General features: G+C 38.0%; 1 protein-coding gene across 1 annotated transcript in view; it reads left to right on the top strand.

Annotated features, from left to right (window-relative positions):
* The window catches only part of NELL2 (neural EGFL like 2), a 147,042-nt gene that overhangs the window by 64,498 nt on the left and 56,596 nt on the right, over positions 1-25,948 (top strand). The window contains exons 10-13 of the mRNA XM_080576681.1: positions 583-674; positions 3,598-3,700; positions 6,301-6,429; positions 20,154-20,279. Of these exons, the coding sequence (XP_080432807.1) occupies positions 583-674; positions 3,598-3,700; positions 6,301-6,429; positions 20,154-20,279 (450 nt within the window). The remainder of the gene's footprint in view (positions 1-582; positions 675-3,597; positions 3,701-6,300; positions 6,430-20,153; positions 20,280-25,948) is intronic.

Genomic DNA, 25,948 nt, shown 5'->3' with positions numbered 1-25,948 from the left:
CTTAAGTTTGAAAGATCTGTCTGGGGTGGGGATACATCAAAAAGCTGCAATAAAAAATAGTAAATACGTTGCTTCAGTGATTGCCCTTTCTTACACAACATTCCTCTTCAAGACACTGGTTATCTGTTAATGTCACTCGCACTGTTCTCACATCTCTATTCTCCTTTTCACCTCTGAGCTTTTCATAGGGCTGCTTAGCATGGCTTCCCCCTGCTGCATTGCTTCTGGTCCCAGCTGTGTTTCTGTGCTTCATTCCTGCCATGGCAGGCAGCCACATCTTCCTTGTCATGACCTGAGATGCATCTCTTCTGCCCTCTCAGCTGCTATCAGTACTCCATCATCAACTTCACCATCCTTCACCTTCTATTTATACACACTTTTTTGGTTCTTTCATCTTTTTCTCTTCTGATTTTTTCCCCTGTTATATCCAGACTCCTGCAGGTGGGTTTAGAATATTCTTGCAGCTGACTCAATTTTTAAATTTTAAAATGCAGTTATCTCTAAAACAGTGTGTGAGTTCTATGAACAGAGTACTAATACTTTTTTAGAAAATCATTGTGGTATTTTTTTTTTCTCCTGAAGCGGTGTGCATATTTGAAGGCAGAACCTACTTTGAAGGACAAAGAGAAACTGTGTATTCAAGCTCAGGGGACTGTGTTCTGTTTGAGTGCAAGGTAAGAATATTGTTGATGGAAAAAAAAAATTCTTGCATGTTAGAAATATCAAAGTCCCACTGAATGAAGCTGTTGAAATATAGGTCTACGTTAGGAAATGGCAACTGAAAAGGCATCTAAGGCATCCTGTGTTTGTTTTGTCTTACTGAGTTCCGCATAATATTTTGCAAATATATTTGCTTTGCATAGCTGCAGCCTTGATTACACAGCTTAACAATTGAGCTGCATTCCTTCCTCCTTACATATCCTCAGCATCATCAGTAACATACCGCACCAGGCTACATTATGTTTCCATTTACATGCATGCAATGCTATTGTTCATATTTGTAAGCCCAGGTACAAGTGACGCACAAACATGATGAGATCATAATTTGGACTCCAGAATAATTTTTAGTGGAAAAGATGAATAAAAAAGAAGGAAAGGAGGGGGGCACATCAGATGTCTGGTTATCTTTCTAGTGTTTGAAATTGGGAAGGGCTGTTGTTTTATTTGTAAGCAGAACGTGCCCGATACTGCTGGTCTCATCCTGCTGCATGAACAGAGATGCTCTTCAGGCCACAAATGCACTTTAAGGGCAAAATGTACCCCAGGGCATGGCTGCAGATTGAGAGTTACCCAGATGGCTGCGGTGGACCCTGGTTTGCCTGCCAGGCTGAAGGGGTGGTGTGGAAATACCTTCGGTGCAGACCTGAGAAACTAAGTGTGTATTTCCAGGGCAGAGGAACAGGGGGAAATCTCCTTCTGTGAACCTGCAGCTGCAGCACAGGTTTGGGAATTTAACAGCCATGCTTAACACTGTACGAACTCTGCAGGACTGCAGGAAATCCAGGCTGCTAGACTCAGTAACTGGCATGAGATCCTTTCTGGCTATGAAGGTCAGAAGTGTATGGCAGGTTTCGCATTGGCTTCAGAACCAGTGCTCTGCTCTCATGCCTGCTTAAAATCTCCTCCTTTGGCCCCCTGGAGCCTCTTGTGCCCTGCTTGCCTCCTGGAGGGAGGGGGCTCTGAGCTCGCTATGGGACTGCTTTCTGGAAATTTCAGAACATTTTCATGCAGTTGTGAAAAAGTGTGTTTTACAAAGTAAAACTAGTGGACCTCATCTTTCTCTCGTTGTTTTTCATCTGTTTGAACTTAATTCCCTGAGTAGGTACTTTGAAATCCATTGCAAAAGGAAAGGAGAAGATAGCCCAAAATAATTTTGGAAACCGATGGTTCAGTTATATGGTTTTCAGGCCTGTGTACTTGTATTTTCAACATGGCAGCTAACTGGGACATTAATTCTGTGATTAACTCACAGCCGTCAAAACTTACCTGATGTTGCCTTGTGTTTCTTGCAGCTGGCAGGTGCTCGGGGAACAAAATGCCTCTGTTACCCATGCTAGTCTGCATTTTGTTGATGATACTTGTTTGCAAGTGGTCTGACTGCTTGTCCTGGTAGAAATATTAAGCAGCAACTTTGACTCAAATTCTCCTTTCAAAGGTCTGAAGTACATATTGTTTCTGATGAGCAGCCTTGTGAATGATTTTTCAGAGCAGAAAGTCCCCATACTGTAAATTGTGTGAGTCAGCCAGGAATTCATAGGTTGGCCCTATTTTAATACCACCAGAGTTCTCCTAAAGGGATATAATTAATAACTCAAGAGAGACTTGATAGGAATGGCACTAACACAGATTTCATTCTTGAAGACTTATGGTGAAGTTAACAAGGCAATGCAGAAAATTTCTTCTTTCAAGTTACACATAATTTTAAACATTATAAATGACAGTTGTGTCTGCTATAGGTATGCTCTTTTCTGTTTAAATATTACAAAACAAGTGAAAGAAACATTCTCTTCCAAATTAGAGTCTGCAAAAGAATAAAATGTAATCCAGACTACTCTGATATTATTTCTATCAAAGGTTATTTTCTTCATTTTGAAGGATTGTTGTTTTTTGTTTGTTCTGGTGTACAGTATGCGTCAGTGGCTGGTTTGATTTAGTGAGTTTTCAGGTTCTGTGCCAAGAATGTTTAATGTAAAATCTGGGTGGCAATTTTGATTTCAACTTTGTATTTTGTGTCAAAGATGATATAAAATCAAATTCTAAACCTGTAATAATAATACATGTAATAGCTTATGCATGATTTTAGGCACTTTTCTTGCATGTAGAAATACTGGGTCCTGAGTTCAGTGAGTTCATATTTTAACCAGATTGCTGATTTTATGGCAGATGCCTCTGAGGAACATGTTGTTTGCTGTGATTTCTGTCTTTGCCATGAGAGGACCAGAGCACTTCAGAACACATTATTTAGGGTCTGAGGGAGCCTGAAGGTGGTATTTCTGTGGTAGCCTGATTGCCAAGGTAGGCATTTCACTGTGGTCATACTACAGTGACTGTGTGTGACCTGCACTAATGCCTGAAGAGATCCAGATACCATCCTTGTCATTAGACACTTCCAGATGCTGATCCACATCTAACTGGGAAGCACTTTGTTCCTAATAGTGAATCAGTGCCTGTTTCCTTCTGTGTTACTACTACACTGTTGAGATCAAAGATGTTCAAGTTTGGTTTTAGTTGCTGGATAAATAGAAAGCTTCCTTAGAGTATTCACAAGGAGGACCCTTGATTCTGGAATCTGTAGTCTCAGTTTTTGAGAAATAATTGTTACTCTTGCAGGCATGGTTTTAGGAGAAACTTTTGAGGCAAGTAGCTTGACAGATAAGGTCTGTTTCCACATTTCTGGTTGCTTGGAAAGGTTTTCACATAGGGTAGTTCCTGATGCTTTTATTGTGCTGTGCTGTCCTTTCAAATAGTTTTCGAAGGTACCTGGAATTTGGCATACGCATTTTTTGTTTGTACATTATAATGCTAGAATCCAACTAAAGTTATCGTTTATCTTTATTTCTTCTCCCACAATATTAACTGATTGCCTCAATTTGACAGGACCACAAAATGCAGCGTATTCCAAAAGACACTTGTATGACTTTAAACTGTCCAGAATCTCAGCAGATCCCCTTGTCTCACAGTTGCTGCAAAATCTGTAAAGGTAAGATAATAGTAGGTTCTATATAAGCTCAGTGTAGTTTTGTGTTCTTATAGATTACATGATTTGTTTGTGATCTTGTTGAGTAGGGCACTCCTGCACATTATAATCACAGCAGATTTTGTGAAGCTGAATGGATAACATCTGCATCATGACATCTGAAAATTATTTGTAAAATGTCTAATATTTTAAATCCTGTGAAAGATGCTTACTGGCTCTTCTGTGTTTCATTCTAGCCAAAAGTCGGTGAAAAGTCAAAGAAACCATATGCGTAGTGACTTTCTATCCTTCACGCAATCTAGTGTCAAAACAAAATGAGATTGAAAAAATGTCTGTGTTCCCCAGCATCCTTCTGAGGTGCTTTGAGTTGTCTGTTTTGGAGAACAGTGTGTGCTGTGCAATTGTTCTGAGACTGGCATGCATTGCTTACATGTTTGGGGTTGTAGAGAAAATAATTCTGTGCTTCTAGTGCCAAGGAGAGCTAGAAAGTTCTAATGTATGTCAGATTAGTGCTTTCTGAACGTTTTCAATCCTGCCTGAAGCATGCTAGCATAGTCCCTTATGAGCTATAGATTTTGTTCTTTAAACAGGAAGCTGCTGCATGCTATTATTCAGCAGCATTATACAGCTGACACGTGAGTGTTAAGAATCTTAAGGAAAACAAACAAAGAGAAAACAAACAAACAAACAAAAACCATCATCCACTTCCTTGATAAGATTTACCTTCTTAGTTATGTAATGACAAAGTCTGATACAAACCCATCCAGGCCAGGAAATCGCCAGATAAGACTATTGCTTTGTCATTAACTCAGGCTTCAACAAGGAAGGCAACAAAAGGGCAAAGAGTATATATCACCATGGCCAGAGGTTGCTCTTGACGCACACACTTTTGCTGTCATCAATGAGTACTGAAGAGCCTCTAACGCTAGTAAAAGTGTAGAGCTTTTTGCTTCTCCATGTCCTGTTAGATAACAGCATTATGGTAGTTATGATAAATTATAATTATAATATGTAAGTAAAATTAGTACAAAATTAGTAAAATTATAATATATTAGTCAAATCTCTTTATCCGTAGCAGAAAAGACAGAAGGGAAGTCATCTGCCTCTGATATCACAGTAGGTCTGTGATGTTTGCATCATGATGATCATGTCACTGGGTTGAAGTACTAAAACCTTCTGCCATTACGTGCTCTTCTTTCTGTTGTCCTTTTTTGCTTCATTTCTGTTGATTCACACTGTTTGTGAACTGCCGAAGTGCAAAACACATCTTTGATCTGACCTCCAGGCAGATTCTGCCATTTGCATTTCTGACTTACTCATATAATTTAGGCATAGAAGCAATTCTACATCAAAATATGAAGCAGAAGCCAGATGGAGTGATGATAAAAATAATCCCTACTGCTAATAAATATGTTTGTTATATCACAGCAGGCTAGTGTTGCAGCAAAACTCCAGCTTGCTTTCTGGAGTTGTTGTTGTCACAGAAATCCTGGTCCCCTGAGCCTGAACTATGTTGTCCACTTCTCCTATGGGGGATTTTGAAACAAGAAAATAGTTATTGGCAAAGAGCAGTGAAGTATAGTTGCTTGACCAATTCAGATGTTTCAGTTACAGAGGAAAACTAATCAAATTAAATTACTGAGAAAATAATGAAGGGGACAAACTTCACACCTTAAGAGACAGACATAGAAGTTTGGAAGCTTCAAGTCAGTTACTGCAACCAGATTGGATTCCATATAATAAAGGCTGAGTTAATGATGTTCAGCAACATTCGATTTCATGAGAACATACTCAAGGTGTAAAAAAAAAAAAAAAGAAAAAAAGAAAAAAGTAACTATTGAGTTGAAAGGCTCACTCTAAATCTTTTAGTTTGGAAAAGAACTTCAGAATCTGAAAAATTCATAATTAAGGTGCAATAGAAAGCAGTCACACTCAGGAAAAATGGAAAGGCAAAAATAGGAATACAAGAAAATAAGAAAGGCTAAAAGGTGAGAATTTAAAAATAAGTTTCTCTGAAATGGAAAGGCAGAGGCAATCAGGGAAGAGTGTTCAGTCAGTAGAGCTTGAAAGGAAAAGATAAGGGGAAGAAAAAAGCAAAACAAGTTAATGTTAATCAAAGACTTCTAGTTAAATGGGGAAAGATTGTAAATACACTTGGGAATAAAAAGTGGTAGAAAAAAAAGGGATCGGGCTAATCCCATTAGTTAATAAACTACCGAATGTCTAAACTACTGAGCTCTTTTACAAATGTCTGACCAGAAAAAAAAATATATATATATATATAATTAAGAGGTATCCTGTAAAAGTACTTAACAATGACAAGGAGACTGTAAGGGGATTTAAGCAAGCCATCTACCCCCTACCCAGCTGCCTTCAGATCAATGCCACAACCTGCAATTGAATCGAAGACCTAGAGACAGTCTGTTCTTGTGGCCTTTACTACTCCTTTCATCTGCTGCATGCTTGGTGCAATTTATTTTTCTCATGAACAATAGAAAGGTATTCTTTGACCTAACTGAAAAAAAGATAGGCCTGTCTTTGACAGGGATGTTTTATAATCCCTGGATTCTTTTTAACCCTCAATCACATTTGTTTCTGAACAGGCCACGACTTTTGCACCGAAGGACACAACTGCATGGAGCATTCTGTCTGCCGAAACCTGGATGACAGAGCTGTCTGTAGCTGCCGAGATGGCTTCAGAGCCCTTCGAGAGGACAATGCCTACTGTGAAGGTAACACCTTGTAAAGATGCTTAGCTCCACTGTATTATTTACTGCGGAAGGAATGTATTAATTCATGAGTTGTCAAAGTCATGTGCCTATTAAATGGAATGAATTAGATATGCAGCATACTAATCAGCTAAAATAATTCTCTCTCCAATTAAGGTTTTTTTTTTTCTTTCTTTTTTTTTTTTTTTTTAAATCTGATCAGTGTAGAAGTTGCAGGCTGCTATGGCTGAGGTCTGGAATTAGAAGCATACTTCCATAGGAAAGTTTTCCTTTATTTTCATGATATCCAGATACTCAGGCAACCTAAAAGTCAACAATCTAAATAGCATTTCAGTATGATAGTTTCTCTTTTCACCACTGTCTGTTCCTATTCTCTCAACCCAGGAAGTACGTAAATACAATACACTAGCTATTAGTATTAATTAGATACTAGCTAATCATATTGAGTGAAGATTTATAATTTGAGTGACTCTTCTGGTATCAGGGAGCAACAAGCTACTTAATAAGAGACGCTCCTAAGATTAGTAGTTTTAAATTCTCAGGTAATCCTGTGAAAGAAAAGCCATCCCCACTGCAGCAGCAAAAGCCAAAGTCTCCTCTGCACAATCTGCTTTTATGCTAACTGTTGCTCTTTCTTGTGAAAGCCCTGATTCTGCAAGCACAAAACACCGGTATCACATACATAATACCGGTGTGCTATCAAGTCGTTCTTACAGTAAAGCCTAAGTGTTGCCAGAAGCATGGCCTTTGACTAATGAGCAGTTTGGTTCAGATTTAGCCAGCTGAACTGAAAATTAAGTATATGTGAGTAGAGTCTAAGGTTCTCTGTAGTCCCACCTAATACCTGGATTTCTCTCTGGTGATGTTCAATTAAGTGGGATGGATTGAGGCATTTTAAGACAGTTTCTTTGGCTGAACTCTGCAAAAGTTAATGCCTGCAGCTTACTTGAATTAGTAGCTGCATTGACCTTGGTGGTAATGCTCATCTGTAAATTTAGATGTGAGAACTCCTGACTGTTTTCAGGAAATGAGTGTGCGATTAATTAAGCTTCACATACATCTCTGCTTAATGTTTATGGTAAGCCATTTGATGGAAATCTGTTATAAGAATTAGAACTAAGTCATACAGAAAAAAATCCCTTGCCCCTCATCCTGTCCCAGAAGGCATCTGACATCAGGACCAGTTGTATAGCTTGGTCTGTGTTGCAGCATCAGCCACTTTTTGCCACACAGTCCTTGGAGACTACGCAGAGGCTTAGACTGCAGAACTGCATTTCAGGGAGATTTCATCAGCCACTACCATTTTGAGGGAGTTGTTGAAATTGTGGAATTAGAGTGAAATCATGCGCTTTAAGAAGTTTTTTTGTTTTGTTTTGTTTTCTCCCCTGCAGCTGTATTCTTACTCTGCTGACTGGAAAGCAGAAAAACAAGTTATGCTCTTAGTGATCTCCACATCACTCAAATTAGAGTCTGTTGCTATGAGTAGAACTTGCCAGGCATGTAATAAGTTAAAAATAGGAAGCTTCTTGATTTCACTGTTGGTGAAATGTTTAGATGAAGACAGAGTAGTTTATCATATGCAAGGTTGGTGCATCCATATTATAAGAGGATTTACCAGTCTGTGCAATACCTGAATTAAGCATGATGATTTTTTGAGATCACTTAGCTCAAGTGCTTCCATGTGGGCATATGACATTGTTTCTGTGTGGAAACTATCAATCTACTTCTGCACTCTCAAAAAAATTGCAAAAGTGAATAGAAGGTTGGGTCGTGTTATTTACATTAAAATAATCATTGTATTACTATGTATGGATGCAGACAATGACCTCCTGAAAATGTGTCTGATTTAGGACCTGATCCAGTAACACTCACATTGAAGATAGTAAGTCCCATTAGGAAGATGTACCCATGTGAGCAAAGCTTATGAGACTGGGTCCCTGTCAGGTGAAGTTCTTGTAGGCAAGGATGAAGCTCAGTCAGCAGTCAGAACAGCATGGCTGTGCTGCCTGTTATGTGCCATGGCTGCAGCACCACACTTGAACTATGCACCTTTTGCATGTGGTTTGAGAACTGCTCTTGGCTGGCCATCTCTGGCTGAGTGTGGAGGTCATATGCTGACAGAGGGGAAATAAGGTCACAGATTTGAACCTTGGGATTGTTTGTGTGGAAGTGGGGAGCAGGGGACGAAGGAAACTGAAATACCTGTGTTTTATTCAGAGATGTGCTTTTACTATTGCATCCCTTTTTCCAGCCCAAATACCTCTTTGGATACTGAGTTTTTTCTTCTGCAAGGAAGCTCTGTCTTAATATTAAGCAATGTAGTAACAAAGGGCACATTAGCAATAATGTAATACCAAGTCTTTTCAGAGTCCTGTCCCTCATCCTGAATGGCTCAAATGGTCCCAAGCTTTCTTTCTCAGCACAGACCCATTCCTCACAGTGATATTATTGTGGCTTTAATTACTAACAATACAAAGTAAAGAAACGTCAAGCTAACACAAAGCTTTTCAGAGAGGGCATTTTGTAATGGCTATAGCCTATGGATATGATAGCAGTTTCTATGTTCTCACTTAACAAGCAAAATATACTGCAGAATTGGATGTCATTTATTCTGCATTAGAGCCAAACTTCACCAATCCTGATTCATTCCTGAGCACTGTAAAATTCAAAGAATAAACAGAAATAATAATGCTCCCATTGGTAGAATTTTTCCTTAAGGTAAAAGAACAGAAATAAAAATATTCAAAGCTGGTTTCAGTATGGGTCTTGAAAAGCTGCATAAATTTCATCTGAATGATGGAAGACTTTGGCTTCTGTCCTGGAAAGAACTGATGCTTTTCCAAAGCTATGTGATGTCTCTAGATACTGTTATGGTAGACACCTTTCTGTTTTATAGAAATAATATTTGTTAATATTTATGTCACATTTAACTTTCCTTTGGAGGACTGTTAAAAGCAGTACTTTTAAGACTTGGGATTTCTTCATTTACCCACCCTAAGCCTTATTCCAAGTACTCTGAAATCTACTTTCTGCCTCAGGCTGTTAAGCAGTTTGAGATACTTTACAGATAGGTTGGGTATGGATTATGCTGTGTTGTTCAGATGTAGGCACTTTTCAATATAGCATCCTTGGCATATAGCCTGCTTAACATCAACATTTTACAAAACCAGATATTCTGATGAAGTATAATTAGTTATTCCCAAAGCAACCCCTGCAGTCCTCTGAAACTGACAATCACCCTCCAGGATATATTTCAAAGAGTGTTCAGTGCCCATTACATTTGTGGTGGTGGATTTCTGATGAAGTTTTTAAGGATAAAGTTTGTGACTTTTGGCTATCAGGATACACTGATGCATCTAGAAGAGTGAAATGCACCCAGATGGCAAGACTAGGCATCTGCTGAAATAAGATGGTTTGAAAATAGTCTGCTGGTACGCTCAAGTAAGACAGGAGAATGCAGTGGTCTTTTGTAAGCACCGTGAGTGAACATGATCTGAGAAAAACAGGTTATTTTATTATTTATCCAGAGGATTTTGCCTGATGCGGAGGCCATTTTACATCACGTCTTGGGTCTGGCTGGGATGGAGTTAATTTTCTTCATTACAGCCCTTAGGGTGCTGTGTTTTAGGTTTGTTACTAAAACACTGTTGATAACACACCAATGTTTTGGCTGTTGCTGAATAGTGCCTTCTTTATATCTCACTTCCCACACAGCGAGTAGGCTGCAATGGGCAAAAGGGTGGGAGGGGACACAGCCGGGACAGCTGACCCCAACTGACCAAAGGGTTGTTCCATACCATATAATGTCATGCTTGGCAATAAAAGCTGGGGAGTAGTCTTTCTAAGGTGGCTATTGTTTGGAGATTGATTCTGCTCACGGCAAGTGGTAAGTTATTGCCTTTTCATGACTTCTTTTTTCCCTTCTTTTTTTCCTTCACTTATTAAAATTATGTTTTATTGGTTTTGCTCTTCTGATTCTCTCCACCAGACTGCTAAAGGAGGGGGAATGAGTGGCTGGTAGATTCTTGATTGCTGACCTGGGCCAACCCTCCACACATCCCAAATCCACGATATGGTTGTGTGGGCCATAACATTTATTTTCTGATATTTGGGAATTTAGTTGTTCTAGTTGCGCAGTATGCAACATAGCTAACTTATCCTAACAGTATTTGGAAGCATTGAATATTACTAAACATAACTTTGTGAACCATTTTCCATTTTTCTTCTAATTTACCTCTTTTCCTCAATAACTCTCCTAGTTTCTCTTCTGTTGCCATGTTTGCCCCAGTTTCAAGTGCAGCAGCTGAAATGAGACCAAAGACTGAGTGACTTTGTTTACGTTTGAGCATTACTTGAGTTTCACTGATGATTTTCCCTCTAGGGAAGATGGTATTCAGTGTAGAGATCTGCATTTGAATAAGCTGTCTGGATTTGAATAATCCTCGGATGAAGGAAGTAAGCAGTCTTAGAGGATGAACCCTCTCTTTCTAGAGTAGATGTCCAAAGTAGTTTGGAAGCAACACTTGGTTGGACGTCATCAGGTTTCTCTTAGTTTATAGTTGTATGTTCTCATTCTGCTTGAAAAGATTTACTAATGGAAGCATACATTTATCCACGTTTGTGTAAAAATGCTAGTATATTATTCAAACAAACAAACAAACCCCCAAACCACAAAGAAACACCAAAAATACATTAAAAAAAAAAACACAACACAACAATGTAACAACAAAAACGTTGCACTTCATCACTTACGTAATAGGCAGATTACTGTTTCTTGTTGTTTTTATCTACCGGCTAACCAGACCACAAAAATAAAGTAGTTTTCAGATTGAGCCTGATTTCTACAGATTGCAGTTAAGAGAAGAAATCTTACAAAAATGAGAAGTAATAATCAAATTACAATAAAATATACCTGGTATCATATTGGCTAACTGCAGTAATCAATGACACATTTGCTCCTTAAGGAGTGTAATATTGAGAAGAATATAAGTAAATCAGATAAAGACATCTGAAATTGAGATAACCCCCCGAGTATTTAAATATATTATTTTAAATCTTGTGATTAACTAATACTCTGCTATTTGCTAGTCTTGCTGTCTCTACAGGATGCACGATACTCTTTGGGTGAGAGTCCTACTTAGGAGCTCTGCAGTACTGTCAGTTTTGTTAAAGTGAGAAGATTTCCTGAGCTTCTCTCTTCTTACGTAAATTCTTTTTTGTAAGTGAGCTGCAGCAATAGTATCACATATAGTTAAGAAATAAAGATTCCTATCTGCATTAACTGTCTGTGTTTGAACTACTACCTTGTCATTTTGGGTTGTGTTGGAAAACTAATAAAGCAGATAGAAAAGCTTTCATTCCAGGGAAGCAGAATGTTATTTTCAAATCTCCATTAAAAAGTAATTAAACTTAATTATATTACACATTAAATATTAAATACTAATATTAAACAGTTAATATATTATTAATTATTAATATATTTTTCTTAGCAAAAGTAGAAAATGTCTTATTTCCATCATTATGCTACTGAGAAGTCTACATCTGAAGAATATTCAGGCCACTTCTAATGTGTCAGTATGGCTTAGGGTGGGCTGAGTCCTTCTTGTCTGCCATGGCTCTTATGCAGGAAGATAATAAAATATATTCCTAACTTAACATGTACCAGAAGTATGCCTGACACCAGTACATAAACTGTGGTACTTACTTGGGTACAGGTTGTACCACTGCCTGTAACAGTGGAATAGTTTGTACATTTACAGATTACAGGTTGTGATTCAGTGTTATTTGATTTTATGTACTTCTATGGGAAGGATGTTCAGACCGATTCTATCATCCACCCATAACCAGAACTGATAGTGATGTTTTTAGCATAAAAAAAATAATAAAAAAATAAATAAATCATATAAAGAGAGACTCATGGAAACTCTATTAAATTCTTTGCACTACCAGTGCTTGCTAAGGACAGGCTTTTCTCTTACTTTGGACAACCATTTTCTACCTGCAATAAAAGCATATGTTGCATTTTGTTTTTAAAAGAGAAATTAAGGTTAATGTTTTTATACAAAATGCTTAAATCTGCAATCTAAGCAAAAGAGAAAAGAAACTAAAGCCTTAATCTAGTTCTTGTTTACTTTTATCTCCAGTTTCCATTAGTATCTGGGAGATGACCACTGGAAGAGATGCTGCTTCTGTGCTGAAGACTACCCAAAGCTGTCGCTTACCTAACTTTTCAAACCTTAGTCTAAATGTGCAATATGTCTTCGAATCCATAGAGGCTGGATCCCCAAGAGCTGTAACAAATGCACAGAAATGCTAGGCATTAAACCAAAGTGATTTTAAAATAGAGTCTTTCATAAAGCATGCAGAGCAATAACAGCCACAGTGATTATATGTGCCATGATACTCTAACTTATGAGGCATCATTTGAGAGAGATGAGTTTTGATATCTCCACTTATTTCCATAGAACAGGCAGTATTTTACTGAATAGCTTGTGAGAATATGTTACACACTTTAGATCCAACCCAAATCCCAAATGCAGTCTAACCCACACACATGGTCCCTTACCACAGATAGTATCCTATATGCCTGCGTCTATCTTCCGACAAGGAGTTTTAAAGTATACACGTGTGGCACAAGCTGATATATATTTGTAGTTTCTGTATAAAATTTTTATCACTTTTCTTTCTTATTCTCATTTTTAAATAGAGGAAAACAAAAACATTAACTGTGGCAAATATTGTTAAAATCTTGAAATTCACGGTTGAAAATGATGAGATACTGTCATACTTTCAGCAAAAAAGAAAAGTTTATTTTGCAATTCAAATTTAAAACCTATTTCAAACCCAGTGTACTGCTGAAGGGGGGAATGGATCACGAACTGTAGTTTCACTAAGTTGTTCTGATTTTTGGAATTCACTAATTAATCATATACAACATCTTTTTTATTCTCAGTGTGCAGCTACATCAGACTAGTTATTTGGTGCCTAAGGAGAGCCCCCTGGGATGCTTTCATGCCTGACAGAGAGCTATATATAATTACTTGTTTTATCATGTATACACTACCATATGAATTAATTATAAGATATTAAATAGTAAGAAGATGCAGTTTGCCAAGTAAAACATTACATGATGGCAGACAGTATTTGTTTTCAAAAATTTCATGTGATTTATATTTTCAAACTGCATAATGTCTGTGGAGTCCAGCAATGTTTTCATGAGGCTGAGATAAAGATTTCATTTTCTTCCAAGAGTCTCACTTGCACCGGTAGCTCTTGAACAATATCTCCTACTGCATGTTTAGCAAGGACAGTTTTATCTCAACAGTCTGTCTTCCCTTCCAAAAACTAGGTCAAATTGAAACAAAAACAACTCTATGTACTGTTGAAAATGGTATTTCTGAAATGCTGTAATGTTGTATTTTGTCCTTCCAAAGCTATCTAGAGCTTCTGTCAAACAATCTAGACCTAGAGTGACTTTATTTTAAGCATGTTTTCTGTCCTAATAGCCCAATCAGGTTGCAGGAGATGGGCAGAGAAATCGTGAACTTAAGCAAAGATCAGAAATGTAAAATAATGTGACAGGAGAAACACCGAGATATGTACGATGTGTGGAAGTGTTATGTAAGCAGTTTAATTGTGGGCAAGGAAAGAACACAGCTTATATGAGGATCCAATAACTGGAATTTATTTTTAGACTAATTGATGTTTTAGCAGTCTAGTCAAGCTATAACAACCTCTTATTAGTTCAATTACAACAGTGCTAACACTTATAATCCAACTCACTCGATTTCTCTTAAAGTCCATTAATAATTCAATAAAAATCAATAGACACAAGTAGCTGCCCATTTCCTCTAATGTTAAGCTCTTACCCTCCCTATGCATTGTTACAGTGAGTTAGCAGCAGCCCAGGCTCTTTGCTGGGAGCACCATATGTGGAAGGTGGTTTTTTTTTTTTGTAGTTTTTTTATTTTTTAATCTGTTTGAACCCAATACATGGGCTATGTTCTTGCAGTTGATTCACAAGGTTAATTATATTGTGATTCCTTAGGTTTTAGTGCTTCTCTCTTTTGGGGGGAGAAGAGATGAACAACTCTAGGGAAAAAAAAATAAGGAAAAACAAACAAGCAAATGGAAAAAGAGCCAGCAGAGGTAGACAGCATACATGTGACCACTGAATAATTCTGCTGTTGGAGCTAGTCTTCTGTTGTCTATTGGTACCACCAAAGTGATCAGGTACAGGTCTATGTCTATGAGGAGAAGAATCAAAGGTGATCTTCAGGGGGTATGAGTGATGACGACTATAGTGGTGCAGTAATCTGGGATAAATAATGTGGGAGATTGAGAGAAAATGCACGATTTAACTGAAGTGGAATATATCAGTTGGAAAATCTGCTGCACTGGATTTGCAAAGCAAAGCAAGACAGAAGCACAGCAATTGGTTTGACCCACTGGAGAAGCAGTGGTGGTTAAACCACAGGTTTGCCTGCTGATGGAGAGCCTAGGAAGAGTGGTGGAACGAGGTGGAGCAAAGGCTGTGCCAGAGCCCTAAGGTGTTTTGTCCTCTTGGACAGCAGCTGAGAAAGGGTATAACAAGAGGAGCACAGCGTTGTGAAAAACAAAGTATGCAGGGTATACAGAAACCACATTGTAGCTGAGAGTGAAAGGAGCCTCGAGAGAATAGGAGCTTTGAAGTACAGCTGGGGAAAGTGGTAGAGACCCTACTAAGAACATTTTTATTGTAGCAATGGACTGGGGATTTTTAAACTTAAGCAAATTGGAAGGAAGTATTTGAGGATGAGTCAGTACGTTTGGTGGTGAAAGGAAGAAAAACACTTTCACAGGTGGGTGAGCTGGGGGGAGCTTGCTTTAAACCTATAGAAGAAGAGTCTATCCTTTCTCTTTTAAGCTGGTGAGGAATGGGCTGCAGATAGGGTGAGAGACAACATGAGCAAAGTCTGGAGACAGGACCATAGTTACTCAGACAGGTAGAAGGTGGGTGAGGGGGGAAAGCAGCAGGGAAAGCTTGATGCCAGAGACAGAAGGTAGGAAAAGGAACACTGTCAGTGGAAGGAAGGCAAAGAGAAAGAAAAACGACAGAACTTTTTGTCCTTTGTGGCCATGAGAAGGTTGCAGGGCAGATAGTGTTGATTTTGAATCCACCTATTTTCCCTGGTAGCAGTTGCTGTGGTTGGTCTCTGTTCGTTCTCCTCTTTTGTCCTTCCTTAATAAGCAATGATCTTCTGATGCCCTTTTCCTAAGTCAGGGACCAGATGAGAAAGTCTTAACCTTTCCCAGCTCACTATTTCTTTGAAAGTTAGGTCAGTAGTGATAAAAATAAATAAATAAATAAGTAAAAATAATAATATTAAAAAAACGTCTGAAGGCTCTTTGCAGTGGGTGCTGTTACTGGCATCCATCCTTGGGATTCTCAGCAGAGAGGCCTGAGACTCACAGGAGTGGTGGGTGGGTAAATAATGCTCTCACACTTAGCAGTGGAGACTTCATGTTGGCATGGAATTTTGCTGATGAATTTGTGTGGGAGAGGTGGAAAAACATTGCCCTGTTCTGAAGGTAAATGTGGAGCTTCATATTTATGGGCTGTCAAAATGGAACCTTTCATTAACAAAAAAAAGTATTGTATTCTTTTTTTTCTTTTCTTAATTGTAAGTGTAATCTACTCTGCTCTTGTGTTAAGAGTACTTTATGATGCATTTATGAAAGTTTTTTTTTTAGAAATACAACTCTTAATGCTCCTGTTTGCTCTCCTCCTAGATACTTAATATTATCCATTGCAAAAATCCTGCAAGAGCATCTCTCTGTCAACCATATGCCTCTGTAAGTGTGACCAGGGAGATCATTTATGCCAGATAACCATTGAGTTTTAAAGAAAATGGCTGGAGGCAAGACGCTATCTATAAAGTATCCTCGCTTCTGGAAGCAGCCTTCTCTCTTTACTTTCCAGCCCAGATTTACTGACTTAGCACCAGCCTCATTTGTTCTGGCAGGCTTTTGTGGTGGATAAGGGCAATGATGGATAGCGAGGCCTAAGGAGAGACTTTGTTTGTTAGCTTTGGTCAGCAATGATATATATATTACAGGTCAAGTTCTCTTCTTATTAACGGGGCTGTAAAACATAACTGGGAATTTCATTATGGGGAAGCAAACTCATTCGGGTACAAGTGTGAGGGAGATGGGGAAACTTTTCCTGGGTTATATATTTTTGTATAAATTTTGTTAGAGCTCTTGAAGGGATAAAGAAAGGCACTTTCTTCAGTTTTGATGTTTTTGCAACTATAAATAAATCATTGAAGTGCAGATTCCAAATACTTCTGCACTAACCAATTTTCCCAGAGATTCCTCTTTTATCTGCTCCACCGGGAATCGAGCAGATTGATGATCTCCATGACTACATTGTTGTCAGTACATCCCAGCTGGTGGCTCAGTATCACATCACAGACTTAAAGCACACAGGTCTTTATTGTTGGATGTTTAGAACCAGTGGAGTGGTGCATTCATCCTATTGAGCTGACTGACTTCAGGATCTTATTGACTAAACAGTGAGACATTAATGCGCATTAATATGCTAACAAGGCTTTTTGGCAAGGGAAAATTAAGATAAATGTTGTAGGCTTTCATAGATATGGAAATACATCAGGTTTACTGTTGTATTAGTGCATTTGTGTCTAAAGGTGAATAAAAGACTAAAGCAGCGTTTCAACCAGTAAGCAGGATGAAAAGACTTTTATTTTGGTAGTTTTAAAAGAGAACAGCTGCTGAGCTTTTTCCCTTTTTGCCCCAGTCAGTCTTTCTTGATCTGTATACCTTAACCTAATGTATACGAAGCTTGCATATGGTGGGCGAAAGGGGGTATGGAATTACATGGTATTTTTTTTTTTTTTTAGTGTGGTCACTCTCTTTGCAACTAGTGATTTGGTTGACACTTTATCCCTTTTTTATCAATTATCTTAGTGTAATTTAGTGCTAAAGTTGCAAACGGTTTGTAAAAGCAACATTTATCAGATACGTGACTTGATGTGAATCAATGGAGTTAACACTTGCTTAGGGTCTTTTGGTGCCAATGTAAAATAGTAACGTAATAGCAGAAATAATAATCACATTTTGTTTGCATTCTGCATAGGCATTCTGGAGGGTTGGGTGGGAAAGAATTTTGCTTTCTGGTGAGCTTTTAAAATCAGTTTGAGAAAGAAATCAAGTTTGTTCAAATCAAACACTTCAGTCCAAAGTTAACCTGGTCATTTTGTTGTTCTTGTAACAATTGAATGAACAAGGTTTTGAAATAAAGGCAATTATAAATAAAACATTTTGCAAAACTTCAATATGTGTGATGTTGGCAAAATGAAAGCTTTCATTTACAACACTTCCAAATTAGGAGGTTTGAACCATTAGCATTTTTGGTCTCCTGTGGCTTTTTACCTGCCAAAGCAATCATTAATATAGTTCATAGAAAATCCTATTTAATGTTTTTGAGGCTTTGGATCTTTAAGTAGAATTTTCTGAGGGTGCCAAAGCTGGCTCATAGGCAGTCTGTTGACTCCAAGAACATAAGGCCCCTAATTACTCAAAGACTGATGTTATTACTTAAACATAAATCAACACCATTAATTTAATATGGAGTTGGGAACTAGGATAGGAAAGACACAAGTTGCATCTTTTGTAGGGGCAGCCAAGATGTATGTTGTAGCTGCTGCCTGGTTTTGTGCTTCTGCAGAACATCTGTACTTCCAGAGGTTTTGTCCCATTTCCCACTTTCTGTGCAAAAGAGACGCTTTTGTGGTAGTCTTGTGATACCCTCACTTTTTTCTTTTTCTTTTTGTACTTTCTTTGGTGATTTGCATAAAATACATTGCCTTAGTACACTCACTGCGCTCACCGTAAATATGCATTTATTTTTGTATTTATGTATGTATATATAAATGACAAGTGCTTTTCCAAAGCATTACCCATATATATATATAGGTACGATTCTTCCATGCCTGCAGAGCTTACAGGGAAAGGAAGGGAAGGAAAACAGCTGAAGTTTATTAGCCGTGAAACTCTTGGAAACAGAATTTGTGAAAAATAGGCTGTGCTCACCCCACTGATCATTTGCAGTTGATAACTTAGTGTTTTTTAAAAACTGGTTTCTAACAAACTTGGGGGGAAAATAGATTCTTTCTTTTCCAAAACTGAATCAAACTGGAAAATGACTGCAGAATCACTAATAGTCAATGTATCACATCATTTTGTACTGAAATTTTCTTGTGGAAATATAAAGGGGAAAACAGTCAATGAGTTGGAAAGTACCTGTTAATTTAAAGAAGCTGGAAAGAGGAGGAAGAACTGGGAGGTAGGCATATGATCTAAACTGGAGTAAAGTACAGGAGTTAATATAGTTGACATTTAAGAAGTCAACCCCAATTTGAGTTTATATATCCAATCTATTGTTTTGAACTATCATCAAACTCTGGAACACAGCACTGTTCTCCATCTGGAGATTTTATTTTCAACTCAGAAAGCTGTAAACATCATTGAAAACAGAGAACAAATCAAAATTGATGAGCAGGAAAAAAGAAAAAAAAACAGTCAACAATCCACTCCTTTGATTTTTAACATACTTTTCTAGCAAGGTTCAGTGGCACATAGCATGACAATATACTAGATGTACAGAGCGTCTCAGTAATACAGTCTTTATCATTACTATTACGGGAACAGCATGCTACTAATCACTTCCAAATTAATATAGCCTTTCTTCTTTACCACATATTAACAGTGTGCAGAAGTTGTTTTGTTATTTGTAGTGCTTTCTTGGTCTTACCATTTAAATATAGCCTGCTACAAGAAACAGGCCTAATTTTGCAACCAAAGTGAGTACCAAAACCAATCGTTTTTTAAAGTCCATGCCTACAGTGATTTATGTCTGGAGTTTGCTCTGTGACTTAATACTGCAGTAGGTATTCCACCCCAACAAGTATTTTATCAAGTTACAATTTTTTTTCTTTTAGAGCAGGTCTTTGTATAAACCGGAATCTTTCAGGTTCCTTTCAGATACAGTGTGTGTATCTGTGGATATATATATGCACAGACACACACACACACATATATATTTATATATAAAAAATGTAATGTATATATGCACACACACACGTATATATTTATATATAAAAATATACAAAAAAGTTACTGATTGGCTGCTTTGTGGTTATGACATATACTTCGAATAAGCTCTGGTGTTTTTTCAGAACTTACTGTGCTCTTTACAGCTCCTTCCCAGAGAACAGCACCTGTTAGATCAAAGGCATATGGTATGCATGCAGTAGTGTGCTCATATACTGGTGACTGCAGTGACTGTAATGATACAATGATGGATGACATTGCAATAGTGAGGCAGTTGGTCTGCTGTTTAGTCCCCTGGTTATTTTGTTGTTGTTCTTTAAATAGTAGGAATAACAGCATAGGCACTTCAAAAGGATTTAGGAAAGATCTAAGCCACTGTAATCTTCTTTGTAACTCCACTAACAGCTGCTCACAGAAAGCTCATGCTGCTCCTGTTGCTTGAACACTTCAAGCAGTTGTTTGAAAGGAGAAAGCCAAAAACTTTCCAAAATGCATAGCTGTTCAAGAAACTGTTTAGTCTAATCCACTATTGCCAGAAGTGGATAGTGGTGTATGGAGGTATTCTGAGGAACACGTCTGAATTTGACTCATCGTCCTCTTTGTCTTGTTCACAGATATTGATGAGTGTGCTGAAGGACAGCACTACTGTCGGGAGAACACCATGTGCGTAAATACACCAGGATCCTTTATGTGCATCTGCAAAACAGGATATATACGCATTGATGATTATTCTTGTACAGGTAAGAGAGGTATATTTGTGAAAGGAAATAACAGGATAATAGCATTGAGGAGCACTGACATGATTCTTCTAAAGTTAATCTTTGTTAGGTTCACAAAATGTCTACATGAAACCTAAACAGAATAAACACTAAAATAATTAGAAGGATACAGTGCAGTAAAGCTGCTATATTTTTACAGATCTTGTACAAGTTCCGTTGTTTGCCTGACATTGTAAAGCAGAATGGATTGTCTTGTAGGTCTGCATGAGCCTGCATGCTGAAAAGGTGAGGGGAGGAGACTGAAGGGAAAAACAAGAGACCAAGAGACCAAAAGCCGTGCTATGGGGTTCTCGGTTTCCATGTGGCATACCAGTACAACTCCACTTGGAGTCTAATGACACTTCTACAAACTTCTGATGGAGTTAAATTTGCTATTAGATGTGGGTGTTCCCTTGTTTTGAATGCCCTGGCATCAGGGAGATTCCCCAACTGAATGCTGTGTGTTCAGAGGGCAAGGGCTCAGCCGGCTTTGTGTTGCTGGACCACAGTGTCTGTCTTACCTCCGCATCCTCCCTTCCTCTTCTGCTGGCACTGGGAGCTCCAGTGGGAATGCTGGGTTCACAGTGGCTTTCTCTTGTTCTAGCCTCCTTTTATTGCAAGGTACTTTAGGGTTATGGAATGAAAATGGAACATTTAAAATAGTCTTCCGTATCAGAACCAGTCTGACTGCAATTGTTCCTGGGAGGGATGTTTTCTTCCTACTAGACAGATAAAGCAAATATGATTCAAAGATGTGGCACGTTCTCTCAGTGAAGAAAAATGTGTGTGAACAAAATAGTACTGCTATTTTGTGTGCACAGGGGAATGCATCATCTCTTTTTATAAAAGGTTATATTTGTTCAGTAAAACTTTCTTGGAGCTCATGTTTTTTAACTAACACCAACATCATCTATAAGTGTATGAGACTATTCAGAATGATGGAGCCAGCAGTGTGAAATTCATTTTTTATTTTATTTAATACAGTCCTTTCTGTCTTGTCATTATTGGCATCAGTGATATGGCTTGGCACAGAAACAGCTTCCTCATAATCTAGTGTAATTGGCTTGCCCAAGCATGCGCAGCACTTAGGGACATAGATTTGAAATCATATATGTGTTATTTTTGTGCATACGGTGCTACCTGTACTTGGCATTGCTCTTACGTACACCGGTAAGCATTATTTTTACCTCAGTAAGCCCTGTTCTTGAATGACCAAGGTATAGGCTGCTTGCAGCAGGTCTTTCGTGAAGCAGACAGTGTGTTTCTGGTCATTCTCTCATGTTTTCCACACTCTCAATTGAGTTTCACTACCTGCTGAGTGTAAACATTGAGATTATTTTAGGACTGAGTTTAACTAAATCACCGTGATATTTTTTCCACTTTTTTTCCCCTAATTTGCTATTCTCATTGAACTCGACAAATGGTGAACCATCATAAACAACTTCACAGGGGCATATGGTACCTATAAATACAGTAAAGGTCTTTCTCAATGCTCTGCATGCGGTATTCCTCTTGTTTGCTGGAATGTGCTGTTGTGAAATTCAGTCTAGTCCAAAAACTCTGGACAATCCAACTGGCAAAACTTGTTAGAAATCCATTACAGATCTGCCATTCCAAAAGTAGTTTGGCTCTACATTTGTAAATAATAGTTTCTACTGGAATCAGCCTGATGGATGACAAGATGAATGATTTCTCTTTCACCTTTTCCCTGACAGTACAGGGAAAAGCTAATGCAAAAGGAAGTGAAGTAGTAGGTGAAATAGTTTGTAAAATTTCAAATCTTAAGGCTCTCTAAGCCAGATGAAGCTTAAGTTGTGCAGTGACTTTGTGTATGTCTGAGCAATGCCACTTGCTGTGACGTGGAAACTGGAGTTTTCCTGGAGTGGATTTTGGATACTGAGAGGCAATCATGAGAATGCAATGACTGCTGAGTGGCAGAATTTCCACTAATGGCAACCTAACATAGTTAAGTCTATATGTCAAAAGAAATGTGTTTTCTTCTGGTTCCACAATTATGGCGAGCACCTCCAGTGGAGGTGTTGGTCACTTAGTGAATTAGGTAGAGTTGTAAGACTTGCATGGCATATCCACCAAACGACTAGAGAGTGGAAGGTCAATTGTTTTAAAAAAGTTAGTGAAAACCAGGAGACTTTTAAAGTCATTTGGCTTGATCAGTAAATGGCATTCTGTGCTTGTTTGAGTCTATATGAGTGACACTGAGAGCATTTACATTACAGCACTGTATTAAAGCAAATGGCAAGTGTATGTATTTGCACGAGATCTCTATAGTTTTTCCACCCCTCAGCATATTCTTTTCTCTTTAATGGTTTTGCCACCTATTACTGCCCCGATTTATGAGACTTTCATATGCATCCATTTGCCCAGATATAAATCCAAGGTGAAGTGAACAAAAGTAATGAAGGTATGCTGCTGTGTCTTTGACGTGGAATCTGTAAAAGTCTTAAACTACTAGTTTGCTTAAAATTGTCTTTCCTGAAGACACTTTCTGTGTTATGAGAACCAGCAAAAGCTCTGTATAGCAAAAACACTGAGTGCATTTACAGGACACTGCATGGTAATAAATCAGTGCAAAATAATAATGGGAAGGAGCTTATGGTGATAATGGTAGTATTTTGCTGTCCTACAGACAAAAACTTTGGTCTGGGCAGTCATGTTTGGATATAACTGACTTTTCATAACCAGTGTTTTCTCTTGCAACATATTGTGGTATTTTAAAGCAAGTACTTTAAAGAAAAACTCGTTATACTTTACTTTTTTTTTTCCACTTGTTTGTTTGTTTTCATTTATAATTTAAGTGGAGCCATAATATCATCCAACTAAACAAATGACATTTAGGACTTGAGAAAGAAAAGCATTTTCCAAATAGGTTTTGTTTAGAGAACCAATGTTATGGATCTCAACCTGTGTTCCAGGCAACCTCACACTTGCTCTATTTAGGTCCATCAATTTAATCTGCTTATCATGATTGTACAAAGCAGCTAGTAGAAACCTTTGCACTCTGAGAATCCAGATACCTCCTTGTCTGTGTCCAGCACACCTCACTGTGCATCGTGAGCTCATGTCCCATTCACTGCAGCTAGTAATTATTTTGGTGAAGCTTCATTTTTTTGACATGGTGAAGCTAGTTCTTGAAGTTAAGGGCATAAACCAAGCCTTTTTATCTGGCAGAAAATCAGAACAGTAAGGAGAAAAACAATCATGATAGACCAAAGAGACAGAGGTCTGCAAATTAAGGGGATATTTTGCAACGTTTTGTGAAGAACACCCTATTCAGCTTGGCATATCTGTGAAAATTGGGCTGTGCACTATCCCTAAGAGATTTTTTCTAGGTTTTCCGTATTTATTTTTTATTCTAATAATCAGGTTATTGTAGAAGCTGCACTAAATAACTGATGTATTCCATAGTTGATACAAAAACCTGATGTTTACATCTGGCAAAAAAAAGTGGGAAAGATGTCTGTAAAGGAATGGTATTTCAAAACAAATTCAAACACTAATATGCAAAATATCTTCATTTTCATACCATCAGGTAGTCTCTGTTTTATATAATTCATGCAGAAGGTGGGTATTGTAGGATATAACTTCTGCATTGCTCCTTCCTCTTTTCCTTGAGATAGCTGAAAGCATCAGCTTTGATAGCATCAGCTATCAACTGCTGTGGAAGGGTATTATAAGGACGTGTGTTGTCAGCTACTTGTGAGAACCATAAAGCAGATACCTCACAGACATCTCCTGTTTGCAAAGGCAATCCTGAGTATCTTAGGGACACCTTGGTACTGCAAGCATACTACAAAAACTACCAAGAGCCCATGCTCCAGGACTGAGGTTGGTGTGGTTGGACAGTATGCAGTTCTGTTCAAATGTAACAGTGCTCGTGTACAAAGGGTCTGATACACTTCGGCTTTTGCCAATGTGTGCAACTAAATTTAGTCATTCAGACGTCTTTTGTCTTCCACAGAATTTGAAGTTTTTTGCAAGTATCTATTTGCCTTATTGGAAATTCTGGGTTTAACTTCTTGACTGAAAAATTGACGAAACTGAAGAAGAGGCAGATTTTTAATCCAGTTCAGGAATAACAAGAATAAGGCAAACAAAAGACATCTGGCTTTGTGTGTTACTAAATGTTAAAATTTTGAAATATATTTCAGGTCACACTGTTCCTTGTAATGCTGTGTAATCAAATCCAGTTGCGGAACTGTAGCTGTGCATGAAATAGCTGACTTGCTGCAAGCTGGACCAAAAAATATGCTAGCACATCCTTGGGAACGTTACTAAGTAGGAAGAAAATGTTCTGCAGCTCGGCATTAATATGTCATTGTTTGCACAGGGTATCTGAAGCATAGAAAGGAGATGTTGAAAAATTATAAATGAACCTTGATTAGGCAGGTTATGATGTGAATGATGCCCATGCAGTTTGCTAGCAGACTAAGGTAGTGTCTTATTGTTTCATTCTGATACACACATGCACATATGTAATTTGCCAGTCATTGATCAAAATAGAAGAGAGACATAAAATCAGTGGCATTTAAGGATTTTTCTCCTGCATGAGACATTTGAAAAGAAATCTGCAGTATCTACCTCTGACAGAACTCTGCACAAAAGACTGATTTAGACAGCAAATAGCTATTTCCAAAGCAGCTCTAGTCTCTTTCTTCATGGCATGTTTATTGCAAGTTTTACAATAGATCTGAATTACATTTTGATTTTCACAACAAAGGATGTAATGAAGACATCAATTTCAGATTTTGTTATTTGTATTCATCTTGGAAGCAAATTTTGCAGGGTTAGATTGAGTTAGTCACAACCATATTTACACAGAAATCTGTTGTTCATGACTGATTTTATGGTCAGAAATCAATCATAGCTATGAGAAGGGGAGATGAGTCCTAAGCTGCACCCATATGCCAAATGGGCGCACAAACTGCAAATTAAAGGCATAAAGATATGCCCCAGGCTACCATGCTTTCCTTACTTTCATATTGCCTCATTCCCCATCCACTTTGCTTCACAGGAACTGAAGTGTTATGGTGTTGCACTGGGGAAAGGCAGGCAGAAAATGGCATGACTCTCTGCTGGGATAGCTTGTATGTGTAGCAGTATGTGGCACCATCACTGTTGTAGATGATTAAATCTAAATACTTTCATATTTTTCTGGAATAGTAATACTTACATCCTTACTCTGTCTGGGATTACAAAAAGTGACAGGCTGTTTTCTTGGCTGGAAAAAAAGAAAGTTTTCTTTCTAGAAATAAGGATGTAGCCATTGTCACCAGCAGTGTTTCACGTTGCAGTATAATCTGCACCTGGTAGCAGTGCTCTGAGCAGCATAATATATAACCTTCCTTGCACTTATTTATTTATTTATTTATTTATTTATTTATTAATAGAATAGGGAGAAGTTAAGAAATGAGAGATGAAAGCTCTCTCTTTTTCACACTTTGTTTCTAAGAGTGAGGAGTTCATGCTGTCTACATGGGATGATTAATCATATTTTGTCCCAACAGAGGTCTTTAGTTTCTTAAAGAAACTCAAGTGTCTTGGGACCACTCCCCCCAAATAACACATCAAAATGGAGCAGAAGAAAGAACACTCTGTGGGATTTAGTGCAGCATCCTCCTTAGATCATATTG

This window comes from Anser brachyrhynchus (assembly GCF_964034855.1).
Source record: "Anser brachyrhynchus genome assembly, chromosome: 1".
Classification (NCBI taxonomy): Eukaryota; Metazoa; Chordata; class Aves; order Anseriformes; family Anatidae; genus Anser; species Anser brachyrhynchus.
Note: the sequence above shows the minus strand (reverse complement) of the source record. Positions and strands in the feature narration are given on the sequence as shown.